This window comes from Agelaius phoeniceus, chromosome W, assembly GCF_051311805.1.
Source record: "Agelaius phoeniceus isolate bAgePho1 chromosome W, bAgePho1.hap1, whole genome shotgun sequence".
NCBI classification, from domain to species: domain Eukaryota; kingdom Metazoa; phylum Chordata; class Aves; order Passeriformes; family Icteridae; genus Agelaius; species Agelaius phoeniceus.
Genome location: NC_135301.1, coordinates 22,988,494 through 23,008,576, shown reverse-complemented (window position 1 = coordinate 23,008,576; position 20,083 = coordinate 22,988,494). Strand labels below are relative to the sequence as shown.

At 36.3% G+C, this 20,083-nt stretch overlaps 1 protein-coding gene across 2 annotated transcripts; it reads left to right on the top strand.

Moving 5' to 3' along the window:
• The first annotated feature begins 1,197 nt into the window (after positions 1-1,197).
• On the top strand, positions 1,198-19,275 carry LOC129133614 (mesoderm induction early response protein 3-like). Of its 2 annotated transcripts, none has more exons than XM_054653255.1 (11): positions 1,198-1,314; positions 5,709-5,843; positions 7,320-7,440; positions 9,598-9,683; positions 9,870-9,942; positions 12,086-12,237; positions 12,674-12,755; positions 15,898-15,989; positions 17,988-18,115; positions 18,294-18,439; positions 18,539-19,275. In XM_054653255.1, exons 1-11 carry the CDS (start codon positions 1,213-1,215, stop codon positions 18,997-18,999), a joined length of 1,578 nt encoding a protein of 525 aa, XP_054509230.1. In that variant the 5' UTR covers positions 1,198-1,212; the 3' UTR covers positions 19,000-19,275. The 2 variants fall into 2 exon arrangements, with proteins under 2 accessions (XP_054509230.1, XP_054509229.1); XM_054653254.1 differs by having other exon boundaries at positions 15,895-15,989.
• Positions 19,276-20,083: the final 808 nt, after the last annotated feature.

The window sequence follows — 20,083 nt, the reverse complement described above, 5'->3', positions numbered from 1 at the left end:
CAGGGTTGTGTAAATTTTTGATTTCTTGATAATATCAGAAAACATTTTAAATCATAATGATATTTAATTAAGGTTTTAACTACTGTTAAGGTTCTTTGGAATATTTACACAAGGAAGCCTATTTAACATCAGCAGGGCTACTCCTGAAAAATATTTGGGAAATGCATTTGCTTCTGTGTACCTGCTCTTGGCACTGGCTGAGCTCTAGTATGTAAGAACTAGAAGGGGAAACCAGGGGTGAAAGAGAAATATCCTAGTCTGGTTTTTTCCTCCATCATGAAAGTCTTAACAAAGTGAACACTAAAAAACAAAACAACCCTGCATTTCAGTAATTTTCATTGTAGAACACTGACATTGCTGTACAGAATATTTGCATCTTAAAAACTTGTTGAATATAGTGCTTTCTAACAAATGCACTCAAAATAACAACAGTACTTTTTTATGACTTATGAGTATCCTCTTGGGTAATGAAAAAGTGTCTGTTGGACCACAGAGCTGTCATAATGACTTGTTAATTACTGTGATCCATTAGAAATGTTTTGTTATTTCTGGTATATTTCCCTCTATATTTCTTGAAACTGCTATGTTTGTTCTCTTTTAGATCAATTACTAAGAATTAAATTAGTTTTAATAAAAGATCTCATCCGTGAGACTAATCTGAAGTGAGTCTTGCTGCTTATTTTGCTGTTGTTAGGAAACTGGTTTGCAACCTAAGTTAGCTGTTAATCAGTAAAAAGCTATGCTAGTTACCATAAAAATAATATAAATAGAATCTGAGTCTATAAATCAGTGTCTTGCAGCATCTGAAATCTTGTGACATGTGGATCTTATACTTTAATGATGATTTCCAGGATCTTTAAAACAAGCTTTTATTCAGTAAAATATTAATTTGTTATTGTACTTTCTGAAACTTTGTTTCAGTAGTTTAGATACTTTTCCCAAGTACTCTATACTGCAAGAGAGAAAACTGCACCTATTACAATACAAAAAGGGAAGGCCAGCTAAAATAGTTGAATTTGTCAGGTAGTTAAGAATTTGTTCCATTTATTCCACTGAGAGTTCTAACTATGTATGTAAAGACTCATGCAACCTTATTTTTTTCTGTGTTGTAATTTCATATGTTGGTATAGAAAAAAAAAATACTCAAATTAGGGTTTTTTGATAGTTGGCTCTTTATCCTCTGAGGATCATGACTTTGACCCTTCTGCTGAAATGCTGGTACATGATTATGATGATGAACGAACTCTTGATGAAGAGGAGGAAATGATGGAAGAAAACAAAAATTTCAGCTCTGAAATTGAAGATTTAGAAAAGGTAAGAGTGACTTGCTCTCTCCTAAATGTCCATATATGTTGTAGCTTTTTAGTGAAGACAACACTCAACCTGTTCTTTAGTTTGTATAGCATAGTGCAATTTTCTGCAAAATACCTTTGGAGTTGTTTTTTTTTTTTAAAGAAAAAAATATCAGGTTTGGTTAGGATGTAGCAGTGCTTCCTCACAAAAAGGCTGACATTAGCTTCTCAAAGTTATTAGTGTTAAGTTCAGATTGGTCTTTTTCATTTAATAACTTCTTCACTTTGGAAAAGAAATTACTGAAGCAAATTTTAAAGTCTTATTATCTAATATCACTTGTCACTTCTAAGTTTTATAAGTTGGAAATAAATTTCAATTGTACCTTAAGTGACAGCTAGCTGTGTTTCATTCTGTTGGTCAGATTTTGGTTTTCCAATCTGGAAGCGCAGTCCTGTTTTACACATTTTTCACATTCATTTGCTACATAAATTGTAGTTCTGTATCTCAGTTTCATCAGTTTGGCATTTGCTGGGTGTACAAAATAACCAGTGTGCTCCTTGGCTTTTCCTATTCCTTTTTGCATTCTTTAATTACATGTTTTTTCTGTTTCTACATTTTGTTCATCTGTGTCAGTGCATCACCCATTTTAAATGCCTGCTGAATGCTAAATAGCCAGAAACTGATGCTGCTTGCATTACCATTCAGTGACCCACTTACACCACTCAGCATAACTGCAGATTTTGATCAACAGACTTCCAGTGTAATTTTTAGCATTAAATAGGAGGCTGTGCTTTTGTAGTCCATTTAAAAACAAATTTTCTTAACTTCTGGGGTTTTTGTTTGTTTTGGTTTTGCCTTGCTACCTTTTACAGTTATATTTTTGCTAATTATGAACTTGCAATTATAATAGCAAAGCAGCTTGCAAGTCTGGTGGTTGAAATGGAGTTGGTACTCCACAAAATTATCTTATTGCTTCTATAAAATAAGGAAAAAGAACTGAGAGCCACTCAAATACTTTAGTACTTTATGTCCCAATCCTGGAAAGACTTGGACATGAATTTGCATTTATCCATTGTGAAAAGTCTTTGCAGGACTAAGACCTTAGTTGATTAAAGAAAACAAGTAGCTTAATCAGTGTATAAGTTCAACAAGAAATTTTTTAAGGTAATATAACTTTTAAAGGTATAAATTATTAGAAAGTATTCCTAATTATTTGATAACTTGAATCAGGTAACTAAAGAAAATTTCCACAGTTTGTTTTATTAAATGTGTTAGGATGCAAGTATGATGATATTTAGTAAAATAGTTTGATCAAAAGCTGTTGGAAAAAAGAAGTTCTAAACTAAGCCTTTCTCTTGATTTTTGCTTCTGTATCATTAGCTGTTTTTCTCCTATTACTTTCTGTACTGGTCTTGTCTGGGAGAGTTAATTTTCTTGCTAGTAATTAGTATGGGGCTATGCTTTGGATTTGTGCTTAAACAGTGTTGATAACACACTGATGTAGTTATTGCGGAACAAAGCTTACACAGAGCCAAGGCCTTTTCTGCTTCTCACACTGCCCTGCTGCTCAGGGACTGGCTGGGCATTGGTCAGTTCATGGTGAGCAATTGTTTTCATTTGGATAACTTGTGTTTCTTGGGTTTTACTTCCCCCCTCTTTTTATTTTTTTCTTTTCCTTACAATTAAAAAAAAAATTATGTCTTTTTAAACATTAAACTGTCTTTATTTTAACACACAAGTTTCTTTTTCACTTATCCAATTCTCTTCCCCCCATCCCATGGAGGAGGGAGGGAGGGAGCAGCTCTGTAGTGTTTAGTTGCCATCCAGGGTTAAGACACAACAGGGCACAAATGGTTTGAGTTAACAGATTTGACTATAACATTAGGAAGAATTTACATCTGTTAACATTTGCTGGTCATTATATTGATTTATCTGTTCTTGACATTAGCTTGTCTGATCTATGCCATCCTCTCTTTTTTTGCTGTATGTGTTCAAGATTGGCATTGGATTTTGCAGTTTGCTAATGCTCTGTAGTGCTTAGTGATGTTTTGCCTGCAAGATATATTATTAAAATACTGGCCTTGAGCTTAATCTGGTATTTGGGCTCTGTACTGAAGATTAATGTACTTCAGGTACCATCTCATGGAGACGATTAACAATTATACTTCTTCCTCTGAGAGATTTTTTTTTGTGGAGGTAATACAGAATGGCACCTTCACCACCACCTTTTGTCATGTTTTCTCCCTTGTTACAATAACTCTTCAGTATCTTGAACATCCTTCAGTAGTCTAAATGCTTCTATTTGTATTTCTTAGGAATATTACTTCAGCTTTTCATGAGGTTAAGAAGCTATTTAGGAATAAGACCCAGGCCCTGCAGCAGTGTGGTTATGAGTGGCAAGGCATGTATATGGGACAATATGAACAGGTGTCTAGAAAGGTTTACACCTCCAATGGTCTGAAACTTCACTCCTGAACAAGTGTGGAATCCTGATGAAGTGATAGAATATATGGGGGGAAAGAAAAAGATGCCCTGGCTATTCCAAAGAGGCAGAAACAATGGAAGCAGAAGTCAACTCGTTTAGTAAGAGATGAAGAAGCTTCTAACAGGGAGCAGGAGAGCAAATCAGAAGAGGCAGCCTCAAAAAGAAATATTAGCAGTATATGAAGGAGTTCAAGCAGCTTCAGAAGTAGTTGGTACTGACGCACAGCTCCTTTTGGCACCTCAATTTCCTGTGTTGGGCTGGATGTTCAAAGGCAGGGTCCCCTTTACACATCATGCAACTGATGCTACGTGGAGTAAGTGGGTTGCACTGATTATACAGTGGGTTTGAATGAGAAACCCCAACCACCCAGGAATTCTAAAAGTGATTGTGAACTGGTCAAAACTTCAGTGTTGCCAAAGGAGATGACTCGGGCTCAAGAGTCTCCACTATATAGTAAACTACCAGAAAATAAAAAGCAATATGCCCTGTTTACAGATGGATCCTGTCATATTGTAGGAAAACATCAAAGTTGGAAAGCTGCCATGTGGAGTCCTACATGACAAGTTGTGGAAACTGCTGAAGGAGAAGGTGAATCGAGTCAGTTTGCAGAGGTGAAAGCCATCCAGCTGGCTACAAATATTGCTGAACAAGAAAAATGGCCAATACTTTTATCTCTGCACTGACTCAGGGATGGTGGCAAATGCCCTGTGGGGGTGGTTGCAATGACGGAAGCAGGATAACTGGCAGTGCAGAGGTAAACCCATCTGGGCTGCTGCATTGTGGCAAGATATTGCTGCTTGGGCAGAGAACCTGGTTGTGAAGCTATGTCATGTAGATGCTCATGTACTCAAGAGTCAGGCCACTGAAGAACATTGAAACAATAAGCAGGTGGATCAGGCTGCTGGGATTGAAGTGACTCAGGTGGATCTGGACTGGGAACAGAAGGGTGACCTATTTATAGCTTGATGGGCCCATGGCACATCAGGATATATAGGAAGGGATGCAGCATACAAATGGGCTCATGATTGAGAGGTCGACTTGACTTAATGCCACTGTAGAGGTTATCCATGAATGTTAAATGTATGCCATGATCAAACAAGCCAAGTGGCTGAATGGTGGTGGGAAGCCACTGCTCTGGGACTAGCTGGGCATCAGTTGGTGGTAAGCAATTGTTTTCATTTGGATTATTTGTCTTTCTTGGGTTTTATATACCTCTTTCTTTGTCTTGTTGTGGTTCTTTTTTCTCCTATTTTCCTTGCATTAAAAAAAAAAAAAGTTTATTTTTAAAGATTAGACTATCTCAACTCATGAGTTTCTTTCTCACTTTTACCATTTCAATTCTCATGTCCACACTGGGGAGGAGTGAGTGAGTAGCTGTGTGGTACTTAGTTACTGCTTGGGGTTAAACTACACCACCTTCTCTACAGTAATTATAAAATGTATTGTGCAGAAGATGGAAAGGAGGGATAAAAGATTGCTACATTGATTTATTTCTGTGGTGTTTTAGACACTTTGCAGCTGTAACTATATAGGACTAAAGTTTTCAGGTTTTTCTGCATTTCTTGTAAGGGCGTTGTTAATGTTCCTAGTCTATCTTCTGTCTTGAAGAAATATAGGCAAATCATGTTCTACAGTGTGAATCAGATAAGGAGCAAATTTTTAATAATTACTCTTTAGTTTCATCCACTAAATGGTTTTCTTCAATAGTTTAATGTGACTTCATTATATTGCCAAGAGACACAGTTATGAATTATTTCAGTCTCATGCCTGAAAATATTTTAGATTTTTAATCAAGATTCCTGCTTTCAATTAAATTTTTCTTGTTTGTTTTTTACTTTTGTTTTTCAAAATACGTCTTATCCTTTTAGGTCTGAACTGTTTACAAGTATTTGGCAATATGTTGAAATGTTTGTAAATCTTCTTGTATTAGGAAGGAAACATGCCGTTGGAAGATTTGCTGGCATTTTATGGCTATGAACCCACAATTCCAGTTATGGCTGGTTCCAGTGTGGATAGCTCTCCAAGCGAACTTGCAGATGAGCTTCCAGATATGACTCTAGATAAAGTAAGTCAGAACTGTTTTCCCCTGTATTACAGTTTAAAAGTAGAAATCCGTGTGACCTTATGTTTCACTGTCTCTTGATGTTATGAAATACATATCTTTGTCAATTTCAACATACAATTAAGAGTTACTGTACTAGTGGTGGACTTGGCAGTGTTAGCTTTATGGTTGGACTCAATGACCTTAAAGGTCTTTTCCAACATAAATGATTCTGTGATTGTACTTTTTAATTCTTTTTCAAAGATATTTAGGATCTGGATTTAATTATAATTATCACACAAATGCATAGCAACTTTAGTGGCATTATATTATTACAATTGAGAAATGAATAAGGTAGTGGTTCTTCTAAAACACATTCAGAGAACTTTAAATAGATTTTTTTTTATTTTATAGAAGTGGGATTTTTTTCTGAAAATTTCTGTATTTTATTTTAATGTATGCAATGTCCAGAAATAATAATTCTGGCTTCAAACATACATGTCATGTATCAAACATTTGTGGATAACTTGAAAAGTGCACTACTGGGTGCTTTGGAATGTTTCTTTCAAATGCATATAATTTATAAAAAATCTCATCTTTGGGGGGTGAGAGATTGTTTTCTGTGCAATTACTATATGTATTGCATTGTTGAATATAGAAACACAAAACTACAGTTTTTATGATTCACAGGCTAACTTTGAATTCTGAGATGAATCTGATTGTTGGCTATAAGGCATGAAACTAGTAGTCTGTATTATAAAATCTGTAGGTAGTAAGTACATGTCTTTTTTTTTTTTAATTTCCATACGTATGATGAAATTATAAACTCCACAGAAAGTATAGTATAATGATGGCTTTGCACATCTGATTCTCATTAGGAGTCACCATTGTGTTGAGGCTACAGAAATGTACTTGGCTTCTTGTCTAATACAGTTCTTTGCCTCCCTAATCACTATAGAGGGGCTCAAGCATGTCTGGTAGTGGAGGAGGCGTGTTCTTGCCCCCCACCCCCCCACTTTATTATCTTTTGTCAGTTATCTGTAATTCTTCTCAGAAAAAATCTATGAAAGTGCCTGGCTTTTGGTTTGAGTTTTTGTTTGTTCACCCATTAGACCCACCCCCCCCCCCCCCGAATTTAAGGGGTATCTGTGATGTAAAGAATGACAGAATTTAAAATGTTTCCACTCACTTTTTTATTTTAAAGCAGTTGGATGAACATCTGAGATTTGATGCATGCAGGGGTTACTACTTGTGCATTTATTTTAATAGAAGACTAGGGGGAAATAAACCTCCGTGTTCAACTCTGAAATGAATGGTTATATTTGTTTTGAGAATTAGGAGTGGATTAGCTTTTTAATAGTTAACAGTCTGCTAAAATTCCTTATGGTAAAATAATTCATTTTAATTAATGAGACTTACAATTTGCTGAATCTAAATGCTCACCAGTTTATATTTAATAGTCTGTCTGAAGTTATGGGTTTTTTTATTTTAATGATACAGGAGGAAATAGCTAAAGACCTCTTGTCAGGTGATGATGAAGAAACGCAGTCCTCTGCTGATGACTTGACGCCATCAGTTACTTCACATGAGGCTACTGACTTCTTTCCTCGGCCATTAAGATGTAGGAAACCTAATTTTATAATAGTACTCATAACGTCTTACCATATATTATAAACTATATAGCTTTCTAGTTTAAAATATCAGAATTGCAGAGTGGGATTGAGAAACAGTGCTTTGCAGGATGTTGTACATGAATATTGTCTTTGGTTGGTATTATTGATTACCTAAAAGATCTATATTTAATATGGTGCTCAAAGCACAAGCACAATTTTTCTAAAAATACAGTAGCTTTTCATAATTAATAGTTAATTTGTGTCAAGGAACACTTGGTAATTTTCTGTGCATTGGTGAATGGCATGAATATGTAACCTGTTCTTTTAAATTAGTGTTTCTCTACTAAAATTTTTGCTGCTACTTTTAAGCCAGTGACTCCTCTATTCAGCCTATGGATGTGAACTGGAATTTGGTTTCTTTGTGATTATTTCCCTTCACATATTCAATGATTTTCCATAGGAGTTCAGGAGCCCGTGTTTTTATATGGGATGGGGCCTATGAACCCATGACCACCAAAATTTCACTACCCATGGAACTATTATGGGAAAGATCCAAGAACCATTGGTTCAATTATCCAACCTTGACAAGATATTCCTCATTGCTCTAACTCTAGTACACCAGTGAACAAATGAACTGCAATAGACAGTGTGGAGGATTTTTATCACAATTTTAATTTGGCAAGTATTTTGACCTTTTCCTGGGGAACTTCATCCCTCTAGAGAAAGGGGATGATAAAGGGCACGTGCTGTCTCAATCATCAGCAATTGTAGCCCTTTGCATGCTGCTGATTGTGTAATGTAAGGCATTTTTGAGAGAGATATAAAAAACTTTAAAAAAGGGCATTATAATTTTTTAAGCAAACCCCAATCTTGCTGGCACTTAAACATTGCTTGTGAACTGTTAATGAATATGACACTGAAAGTGTGGCAACTTTATGGAAAGAATTATTAGCTCCTTCATTTTACTCAGGATTAAGAAACAGTCATCTTTGCTTTCAGCTATTGTGGTTTTTCTATCAGAATGTTGCTCTTTCTCTATTAGAACTTTTGATTGGGCATTTTAACATCAAATATCCACCATGTCAGTGAGGGAAATGTCAGTTTTCTGTGCTGTTGACAGTTCCATCTTTTTTTTTTCTCATCCCTGTCCATTTCTCTTAAAATAACATTCAATTTTAAGATAAACATGTTTAATACAGGCCATTTTGTTAAATTTGGATTCATTGGAAAAAGTAATTGCATATTATTATCCAGGCATATTGCTGTTTCACACATTCATGTTAGCTTCTTGCCTCTTTCTAACAGCAAAAAGAGATAGACTGGTGATTCTAGTAACGACTACAGAAGAGGAGCCTCAGTCTATCATATTGGATATTGTCTTTGATGTTGACGATTCTATTTAGTTGTGATGAAGCTAAAATTAAAACCCTATTTATGAACATGTTATTACTGAAAGTTGAGAATATGTAATAGCTCTTATCAGAACTATAGATTCCATTCTGCTGGGGATAAAATAAAAAAATATAATTACTTCAGAACCCAGAACCACAGAGTTCCAAATTCTAAAATATGAGTTATTCTGTGGAGTACTGTATTTCAATTACTTGGAGTGCTCTACTGTATTTCTTCCTAAGGAAAAAAATATTTAAGAGGAGTAAGCAGTCTTTTGTTATCTTTTGCTTAATCTGTTTCCTGTATATGTACTATATCTTTAGTTCTTGCTGAGGTAGCCTTGTTTAAAGGAATGTTTTGAATGTCAATTAAAACTTCAGATGAAAGGCTTCAGTAGGTAATAAAGACTTACCTTCAACTTTCTTTGTGATTAACCCATGGCTAAGTCATAGCCCTGGAAGTTTTCTGTTTTTCTCATAACTTTTCTATAAGGTGTAAGCATTTATTGAAGAAAATCAATGAAGAAAAATGATCTAATTTCCTTTTGACTGTTAGAAATATTGTCTTAGTTGCAATAATGGTAAATGTTTCAGTTCTGCAATATGCAAGCACCAATGCTTTCTGACTTCATTCTAGTTTGATAGAAATGTAGATCAACAGACTGGTGATGAGTGTCTTCCAGAATAAAAGCAGGGCTCCTTTGAAAAGTAAAGAATATCTGTGTTTGAACTGAAAATTCTTCCTAGCTAAAGCCAACTTATTTGTGTCTGAAGCAAACACTACGTGTGATGGAGATAAGGAATCAGATGGTGAAGACATAGAGGCAGACAATGTTAATTCATCTGAAGATTTGAGAAAGGTAATAACTATATCTTAAGAAAAAGAAAAAGTTAAGAAAACTTTAAAAAATGCATTAAAATTTATAGTACATATCTAAAATAGTACCTTAATTCTGAAATTATCTGCAAAATCCCATGTTAATGGACTTTGTAATACTTCCATGCACAGAATATTAATACCCTTATGATTTTTGTTACATCTTCAGGAAATAAAGGTTGGTTTACAGTATCAGGCTGAAATTCCACCTTACCTTGGCAGATACAGTAATAATGAAAAGGGTAAGTTATTCTGTTTTAGTACTTATATTTATACATAGCAGCTGATGGGAAAATGTTATTTAAATTTATAAGATAAATTCTATGACTTAGTTAAAAAACCAAACCAACCAACCAAAAAACCCCTAGTCAACTGAAGTAATACAACCACATAATTATATCTTAAAAGTGTGATTCTACAACTTTGAGAGAATATTTCTGAGAAGACATAGGAGGGTGGGTTACAGTGTTAATTCTGAAGTATCTAGCAATATTAGGAGGCAACAAACTGGGTCAAGAAGTAAATATTTTCATCAGGATATCATAACTGGGCTATGAACATGTAAGTTTGCATTGAAGATCTTCAGTATTTTTCTTTGCTTCTTTTTTAGCAAGTATGACAGTGTGGGTTACAAAATGGTTATGAAAAACAAAGCAATGGACTATTTGAATTTTCCATAGCATGAGTAGATGTAGATCTCAATATACCTTGTCTTTAAAAAAAAAAAAAGATGTTTTAAGTATGATGGTATTGCTGTGTAAATTTAGGTTAAAAACTGAAATTGTGCCAAAGTAGAAGAAATAACTTTATTTAATAGAGTTTTATATGGAACTTTTAGAAACCTTCACTGGCTGGAAGCATTAGCAAATTAACATCTCTTGTGTTGCTTAAGAAATCTATGGAAGTTTTCTATTTTCTATGATTTGAGCATGATGCTTACTGGTTGTAACAAATAGAAGAGTGAAAATCAGTTTTATCTGAATAGTCCTTTTACTATTTACACATCTTGACTTCTCCTTGGTCAAGAACTAGAGAAGGGCCAACAACCAGAGGATGATCAGGAACGCATTAATCTGACAACTTTCTCTGGAACAAGCTGGTGCAAGAGAGAACCAGAGAGAGTATTGTTCAGTGGCATAGCCAGGAGCAAAGAGGTCTCCCAGATAGTAGAGCCTGAGGAGTTCCTCTTGAGAATATCAGGTATGGATTCCAGAGAAAAGTGTTGGGTTGTCTTGGTTGATAATGGAGATTGAAGCTGAGCTCAGCAATGCTTGGAGAGGGTGGAAGATTCTGTAGAAGCCTCTTTTGTACTTCCTGAAGAGCTTGTGATGGCAAACAGGGGCTTATATTTCTGCTGTGAAGTCCCAGGTACTGAAATTGTGCTAGAAAGCAGTTCTGCTCTTCTATAAACCTTACACTTGTAACATGTCTGTTTGAAAGCTTTCAGTGTTCTTAAGTCATAACAGAACTTTAGGAGGAGATGCAATTTTATTCTTCATTTTAGCTTAATATTCTTTCCTGCAGTTATATGAGAGATTTGAGAATCTTCTTCATCTCTTCTAGTGGAACTGCCATTATACTTGGGTGTGTTAGAATTTAATAACTCTAATTTATATTGCCAAGAGAGTACATAAAGCATTATGTGTAAACACATCTATTGATCAGAGTAAAGGATTTAGTTTAATCTAGAGTTTAAATGTGTGTGTGCATAAACAAGGGTTCAGGCCAACTCTTGAATATTTCCAATATATTTCAAATAAGCTACTTAAGAGGTGCATATATGATTTCAGTATACTATGAAGGAGGACTATACATCCTGATTGCTTGTAAAATAGTTGATAACAGCATTCAGTTGTTAGTGAATGCTAAAAGAAATTACCACATTTAGACCTAGATTTCCATTCTGCTAAGTAAGTTTTAGCAAATTTATTTGAAAATTACCCGTTAGCTGCCACCTCTTTTTTTTTTAATTTTATATGCAGTATTTGAAATTTTAAAGTGCACTTTTTATTGTAAACTATAGCTTATTTGTTGTAAACATCTGAATAAAACAGAGTGGTTTTGCTAGTTTTTTTTATATTAAGATTAATATATATGCATAATTTGACTTGAATCATCTACCTGTCAACAACCTGCTCCTCTGTAGAGATTCTTTCTCAAGAGCCAGTCCCTTATCTCATCCTCATGGAATCTGAATCTCTTCACCATACTACACTGCAGTCTCTCTAAACTAAGGCTTTTTGGGGAAAAAATGAGCTGCAATTTGAAAGTGTCATGACAGTGCTTGATTTTATTACTTCTGTATTCCTGTTCTTTGTGAAATAGCCTTTTATGTTCTAGCCTTAAAAGTGTCACACTTGCCATAAATTAATTCTGTTTTAACAGCCTATGAAAATGAAGACCATTTACTTTGGAAACCTGATGTCATCTCAGAAAATAAAGTTAAAGAATACCTTTTTGAAACCTCCTTAAGAGCAGGAAATGAAAATATGATTGGCAGAATTCCTGAAGGACTACATACACGTGACAATGAACAAGTATATTTTATATCCTGTTCCATTTGTGGCACATTGCTTTGTAATTAATGTGTTCTCTTTCTCTGCCTTGTATTATAAAGGCAGCAATATTTTTTTAATTGGATGCTACTGGGGTCAGGATCTTATTTGTAATTTTAAACACATGCTTAAAATTGAGTATTTGAATGTTGGCAGTGTGATCTATGATGTTTCAAATTGGCATGATGTTGACAAATACAGCTTTTCTAATTATTGCATATAATATTTTACATTTGCTTAATTAAACCTTGCCTTAATATTTGGATGGTTTTGCTTTTGATTATTTTAACATTTTCATCCTGTATAAAGATATAACCTCTTTTTACATTAGATATGTTCACTGAAAGGCTTGTTTCAGAAATTTATATAGGATATTTGGAAATTTTAACTCTTTCTAAAGACTACTTCTATTTTATAGGCACTATATGAACTACTCAAAAGTAGCCATAATGTTAAAGAAGCAACTGAGAGATACTGCTCAAATGGAAAGGCATCTCAGGGTAAGAGAGAGTATCTGCTTTTTAAGAAATATGTCTTTGGAGGGGGTAGAAAACACATGAGTAAGATTCAGATTAATAAGCACATCCCTTTCCATGATGTCTTTAGCACAGATTACTCATAGAATCATAGAATATGCTGAATTGGAAGAGACCCACAAGGATCATCAAAGTCCAACTCCTGGCCCTGCACAGGACATCCCAAAAATCCAACCAAATGCTCCTTGAGTTCTGGCAGCCTTGGGGCCTTGAGCATTCCCTCGGGAGCCTGTTCCAGGGCCCAACCACCCTCTGGGTGAAGAACCTTTTCCTAATATCCAGCCCAGACCTCCCCTGATACAACTTCAGACCATTCCCTTGGGTTCTGTCACTGGTCACCAGAAAAGAGATCACTACCTTCCCCTCCTCTTCCCCTCACAAAGAAGTTGTAGACTGCAATGAGGTCTGACCTCAGTCTCCTCTTCTCCAGGCTGAACAAGCCAAGTGACCTCAGCTGTTCCTCATACGGCTTCCCTCAAGGCCCTTCACCATCTTTGTTGATCTCCTTTGGACACTCTCTAATAGCTTTATATCTTTCTTATATTGTGGTGCCCAAAACTGTCCCCAGGACTCGAGGTGAGGCCACCCCAGTGCAGAGCAGACTGAGACAATCACCTCCCTTTGACTGGCTGGCAATGCTGTGCCTGATGCACTCCAGGACACAGTTGGCCCTCCTGGCTGCCAGGGCACTGCTGACTCATATTCAACTTGCCATCGACCAGGACCTGCAAGTCCCTTTCCGCAGCACTGCTTTCCAGCATCTCATTCCCCAGTCTGTCCGTACATCCAGGGTTGCCCCATCCCAGGTGCACATTCCAGGACTTGCCCTTGTTGAATTTGATACGGTTGGTGATTGCCCAGTCCTCTAATTGGTCAAGGTCTCTCTGCAGGGCCTTTCTGCCCTCAAGGGAGTCAGCAGCTCCTCACAGTTTTGTATCATCTGCAAACTTACTTAGCATCCCCTCCAGTCCTGTGTCCAAGTCATTAATGAAGGTGTTGAAGAGCACAGGGCCTAAGATGGAGCCCTGTGGAACCCCACTAGTGGCAGGTGGCCAGTCTGATGACACCCCATTCACTATAACACTTTGTGCCCAACCATGAGCCAGTTGCTCACTCATCGCATTACATGTTTATCCAGCTGTGGGCTGGACATTTTGTTCAGAAGGATCTTGGGAGAGAGTATCAGAAGCTTTATGGAATCAAAAAAGATTATATCAATTGGCTTCCTTTGATCAACTAGGTGGGTAACCTTGTCATAAAAGGAAATCAGATTTGATAAGCAGGACTTTCCTCTCATGAAGCTGTGCTGGCCATGATGGCTGTGATTGATGACTGTGTTGTCCTTCAGATGTTTTTCAATAATTCCCATTAGGTATATAACTCAGATTAGGTATAATCTGACTGTTGGTCAGATGGAGATGTCTGCTAGAGAAGTTTGCAATTTCTATAAAGGTTGCAGGATCAAATTTTACATCTTTTCTTTCCTTCTTTTTTCCATTTTTTTTTTGATTTTAAGAATGATACAGACGAAGGAGAAGGGGGGGAGTTCTAATTTTGCTCCCATAAGGCAGTTCTCCCTCACATTACAGTACCGTTTTGAGATAATGATCAATTATAAACTAATGACATTTATACAAGAATCAGAACATAGCTGATAATATGAGTGAGCCCCACTCTTCATCACTGTGCTAACATTGTGCTATGTCAACCCTAAACTTTGTTCTACTGTATAATCGTCTAGGTCTATGGTAGAGTGTGGAGAGTTTTGCTTGAGTTTACAGTGGAAAACAATTTTGTTTGTCCCTAACTTTATTATTCCCTTAAATAAAAATCAGTGCATAATTTAGCAAAGAGTTATTTGTCCTGTAGTTTGACACATGTTCCATAAAGCAGAAATGGCCTATGAGCCCTGGTATAAGTTTGTATTCTGGCAGACATTCCTTACTCAGACCTGAATCCAAGGGGAAATTGAATGTTTCTGAGTTAGGTACTCTGAAAGCTTAAGTATTGAAGATAAAAGTGAAGGGAACAATAAGGACTATCAGAGCAGTGTTTCAGAAAGCTCTTTTATGAGAGATTGTGTGTCGGAGACCCAAATTCTGTCTTAAGGACTAGTGCTCATCTTCTCCCAGGCCCCAAGTCAGATGGGGTTTATATCCTCATTAAAAATGGTAGAGGATGATAATACTGTTGATGCCTGTCTCTTAGAATAATCATTGTGCAATGATCTATACCCACTGAAGTTCACTGCTATTCTCAATATGCATTGAAAATCTACATCTCCCAAGATAATTTCATAACAGTGAGACTTTACATGCAGATCGCCTCTTTGAAGCTTGAGAATTCTGTAGTAAGGAGTACAAAATTAATGGACTTGTAGTGGAATGATTATCACTTTCATCTGAAAGGAGCAAGGTCTTTGTTCCAGTGTCTGCTTCCAGAAATGCTTTGAAATGTGATTGTTGGTTGGTTTTTGTTCTCCACCCTCATTGGCTTTAAATGACAACTAACCAGATCACTACTATGAATGTAAGATGCCTGAAATATCCCTCCTTTATTATATATAGACACAAAGCCATAATCAAGATAGGGAAGCAACAATACTTGAGACAAAACTGACCTACTCAAATAGTTTGAGCTACTTTGTTTTAAAGCTTTTATTCCTTTGTAGTGTGTTTTGTTTTGTTTGTGAAGCTAAAATTCACTTCTGTCTTTAAAAAGTCAGAGGTTGTTCCTTCACTCTTTTGTTCCAACAGTCACTGTTTGTATCTGATGCAAGAAGGAATATTCAGAAAAATAATGATGTTAACAAATCTTGGGGTTTTCTTTTATGACAAACTTCCTAAGAAATAACAAATAAAGTCTTTTGAATGTCCTTTGCCCTCCAGGGTGAAATACTTCAGTAATCAGACTCTTTTATGAGTCTTTATAAGCAGGAATACTAGATTTCAGGTAGGATATCTTTACATTAGAGGAAAGAACATGGGTCAAAATAACTGAACTGTTGCATTTTTTTTAGAGTGTGTTTGGATGTTCAGGCATTAGCAACACAAAGATTAGTGAGTGAAAATAAGTTTATCATGCTACTTTTGCAATTGTCTAGAAGAGATGACAGCATGGACAGAAGAAGAATGCAGAAGCTTTGAACATGCACTTCTGATTTATGGGAAAGACTTTCATCTCATACAGAAAAACAAGGTTAGTATTTTACAGTTAAATGGAAGAATTGGTAGATGATATGATGCTGAATGTTTGTAAAAGCAATGCTTTTTCAGAAACTATGCAAGAGTGAAATAAGAGCCAACATATTAAAACCAGCTTGGTGTTTCCATGCTGATTTTGCCTTTGATGCCATTAGAAAAGTAGGTGTTGCAACATGAGTCATATTATCTTTGAAATCAACTCATGTTGATATTGCTTCCATATATGCATTTATGTTAAAATTTAGATTAAATGTCTGCCTCTCCTAGAGGTGTATTATTTTCATACCATGTCTGTGAGAGGGGAAAATACATCTTTAATTATTTTTGTCACTCAGAAGATGTAATTCTACAGAAACGGGCTTAGCTCTTTGTGTTCTCAGAAAGTGTAGTCATCCATCAGTACTCTGGTTTCTGACCAACAAAGGAGTTCTAATCTTGATCTGAATTGCTTCTGATTAACTCCCCTGTGCCTGAAGATTAGGAATTGGGCTTTTTTTTTTATTAAGTAAACGTACCATTTGGTACAGTTACCAGTATGTGTGTTTCCAAATTTTCTGTACATGTCCTGTATGTTTTGATACCACCTTGAGGTTTCATACTGGTTGTGACTGGGATAGAGTTAATTTTCTTTATAGTAGCTAGTATGGGCTATGCTTTGGACTTGTGCTGGAAAGTGTTGATAAGACACTAATGTTTTAGTTATTGCTGAGCAGAGCTTATGTAGAGTCTAAGCCATTTCTCCTCAGACTATCCTGCCAGTGAGGAGGCTGGGGGTGCACAAGGAGTTGGGAGGGGACACAGCTGGGACAGCTGACCCCTACTAACAGGGGGGTGTTCCAGACCATATGACATCCTGCTCATAATAAAACTGGGGGGTGAAGGTTGGTGGGTGGGGGCTGCTGTGGCTTGAGAACTGGCTGGGCATCAATTCGTTGATGGTGAGCAGTTGGGTTTTTATGCATTGCTTGTTTTTCTTGGGTTTTATTTTTCTCTTTTTTAGCAATTTTTTTTTAAATTAGTAAACTGTCTTTATCTCAACCCACGAGTTTTCTCACTTTTGCCCTTCTAATTCTTCCCCCCCCATCCCACTGGATGGGGGAAGTGAGCAAGCAGCTCTGCAGTGCTTAGTTGCTGGTGGGGGTTAAACCACAACAAGTCTTTTCTTTAGGAGACTGGTGCTTTTGTTGTATTTCAGGTAAACTTTATAGGGTTGTGGTTGCTGTTCAACAAGTCAGTTAATCCCGTTCAACACTTAGCTTAACCTGTCCAATGCTAAATATCTGGGGGGTTCAATTTTTAAATGGACCTTACCCGTAAACAGTAATTCACCAGCGATACAAATAAATAATTTCAAAATCTTTTTTTCCAAAGTGCTACGAAGCTAATGAGTTGGTCTGTCACTATGGACCAGAATTTTCCAAGTACCCAATGTCTTTTCTGCTTCACTTCTGTTGGGTCATTCAGTTGCTTAGTATTTTACTTCTTAACAGAGTCTGTCCCATAGTTTAAAAAATTGCTATGTAAGTTATGAATTTAAATGCTTCAGATGTAGATACAGTTTCAGTCTAGTTTAAAAAACCAAACCTAAACAACAATAATGCATACAATAGAACAGATGTAGTAATTATTTAGAATAGAATATACTGTTTCAGTTGGATGGGACCTACAACGATCATCTAGTCCAACTGTTTGACCGCTTCATGGCTTGCCAAAAGTTCCAGCATGTTTCTAAGGGAATTGTCCAAATGCCTCTTAAACAATGACACGCTGAGGCATCGACCACCTCTCTAGGAAGCCCATTCCAGTGTTTGACCACCCTCTCGGTAAAGAAATTTAAAACTCTAGATCTCTTTTTCAGATCTTCTGATTTAATTTGTTTGTTACAGATACTAGAACAGTAAAAGGGACAATATTGCAGGAATATGGGGACTGGGGAGATGACAAAACATAATGCTTTGCATTTATCTTGTCAATTCTTCTTGCCTTCTTTTAGGTAAGAACCAGAACAGTTGCTGAGTGTGTGGCTTTCTATTACATGTGGAAAAAGTCAGAACGTTATGATTACTTTGCTCAGCAAACAAGATTTGGAAAGAAGAGGTATAACCATCATCCTGGAGTTACGTAAGTAAAATGTCCCTGGAATATGTTTTCTGTTGCAAATTGTAAATGTAAAAGATAAGGTTTTCTTCCCATCATTGCAGTGTAAAGCTGCAGTGGCTATGGCAACTGAGAATAAATCCATCATCATTTTTAGGCCTTGTTTTCCTGTTAACCTATTATGAACGCCATATTCTTAAAGGGACTACATGGATCGTTTGGTAGATGAAGCAGAAGCTCTTGGTGGAGCAGTACATTCTTCAGCCTTAACATCTAATACTCGAACAGAAAGTATTCCTGATCAACAGCTAAGCATTCTGAACTCTATCACTGCCAATGAGTTGACAGGTAAATCAAAGGAAAAAAACCAAAGAAAACCCACAAACTTTTTGTTGTAACTATATAAACAACTATTTCATTTACATTTTATGTTCATCTGTTTTCCAGCACTGACAAACACTGTAGCTACAGTCTGTCACACTTCGTCTGTGAACTGCCTGGATGATGCCTTCCCTCCTATGGACAGCTTACCCCGAGCACCGGTAGTTAATCATGTGCCTGTTGGAACAGAAGAATTGCTTAACTTGCCTAGCAGTGGTGAAAATGATTGTTTTAATTTATTTGAGACTGGCTTTTATCACTCGGAGTTAAACCCAGGGAACATGTGCAGTGAGGAGACAGAAAGACCTGCAAAGAGACTGAAAATGGGAATTGCTGTCCCAGAATCCTTCATGAATGATGTCTCTGTAAATAACCTTGGTGTGGACTTTGAGAACCACACACACCATATTGCTAGTGCCAAAATGGCTGTTTCAGTGGCTGACTTCAGCAGTCTATCTGCAAATGAGACAAATGGTTTTATAAATACCCATACTCTTCACCAACATACTGCCCTTCACTCAGAATGACTGTGGAAAACTAAAGAGTGGGTACTTTATGCAGTAGTAGTAAACTTGATGGGAACTATCAGGTTTGCTTAATCTTTCACTGGAAGTTTGAACTTTGACATCAGTGATGTCTTTTTATGTATAGAACTATATCTTGATTTACCAAGAGTAATTTCGTTTTTCAGTCCATAAATGTGTAAATGTTTGGCAGAGTTTGGAACTAAGAGAACTCTGGTTCAGCTTTAGACTCTGCTTCAAATTTATTTTAAAGCCTGTAGAGAGAGGCCACCATTTCAAAACCAGCACGGAAGTTCTGAACTGATCGGAGTGGCTTTTTAGTCAAAGTTACTTTTCCCATAATGGATGCAGTGTAATAACAGTGTTTACAGGTACTGTTCCTGATCCCTGCTCAATGTAGCATTTTATTTTAATTTTTTTTTTTCTTATAAAGGTAGGGATGGATTTCTTTAACTTAAACTGCACAAACATACAAGGATGCTTTTTAAATGGAACCTTCTCTCATGTGATACTAAACTAGAGCACTTCAGTTTAAAAAAACCCAGCAATTTCATCTTGGTGGAAGCTAGCACAAGGGACATAACATGAATAAATTATGAAGACCTACACTTGGAGGCTGTTGCAAAATTATAGGCCGTGGCTACCTTACACAGAAGTAATTATGCTGCCAGAGGTATCTGTGTACTTTAAACTTACTGGCTTAAACAGATATATTTTAGGCTATTGTATTCAAATGAGTTTTGTCCACAACTTTGAAGATTAATGCACCTGTGTAACTAAACTTTCCTAAGATAGCTGATGTATAAAGCTACAGTCTGCACACCTTAGGATTTACCACTAAACAGTCTGTATTTTAGAAGACTAATTGTTTGGAGCACTGCAGTTCAATGTGTTACAGTTTTGAGGGGCTATCTAGTTTATATAGAAGTAGTAGAACCTTGAAGTATGTATTTGAAAGTTTTTTTTCAGTGTGGATTGCATTTATTTGTTTAGCAAGTCATTAGCTCAAAAATAGCACTTCACTACTTTTGATCAAATAGAAAAGGATGAGTAAAAATGTCTCCCATAAAAGCAACTATTTAAACTC

Excerpts from the sequence above, each read along its gene's own strand:
- LOC129133614 (XM_054653254.1), top strand. The coding sequence starts at position 1,213 with ATGCTGGTACATGATTATGATGATGAACGAACTCTTGATGAAGAGGAG. Across the intron at positions 7,441-9,597 it reads CTTTCCTCGGCCATTAAGAT|CAAACACTACGTGTGATGGA; the intron begins GTAGGAAACCTA and ends TTGTGTCTGAAG. Across the intron at positions 15,990-17,987 it reads ATCTCATACAGAAAAACAAG|GTAAGAACCAGAACAGTTGC; the intron begins GTTAGTATTTTA and ends GCCTTCTTTTAG.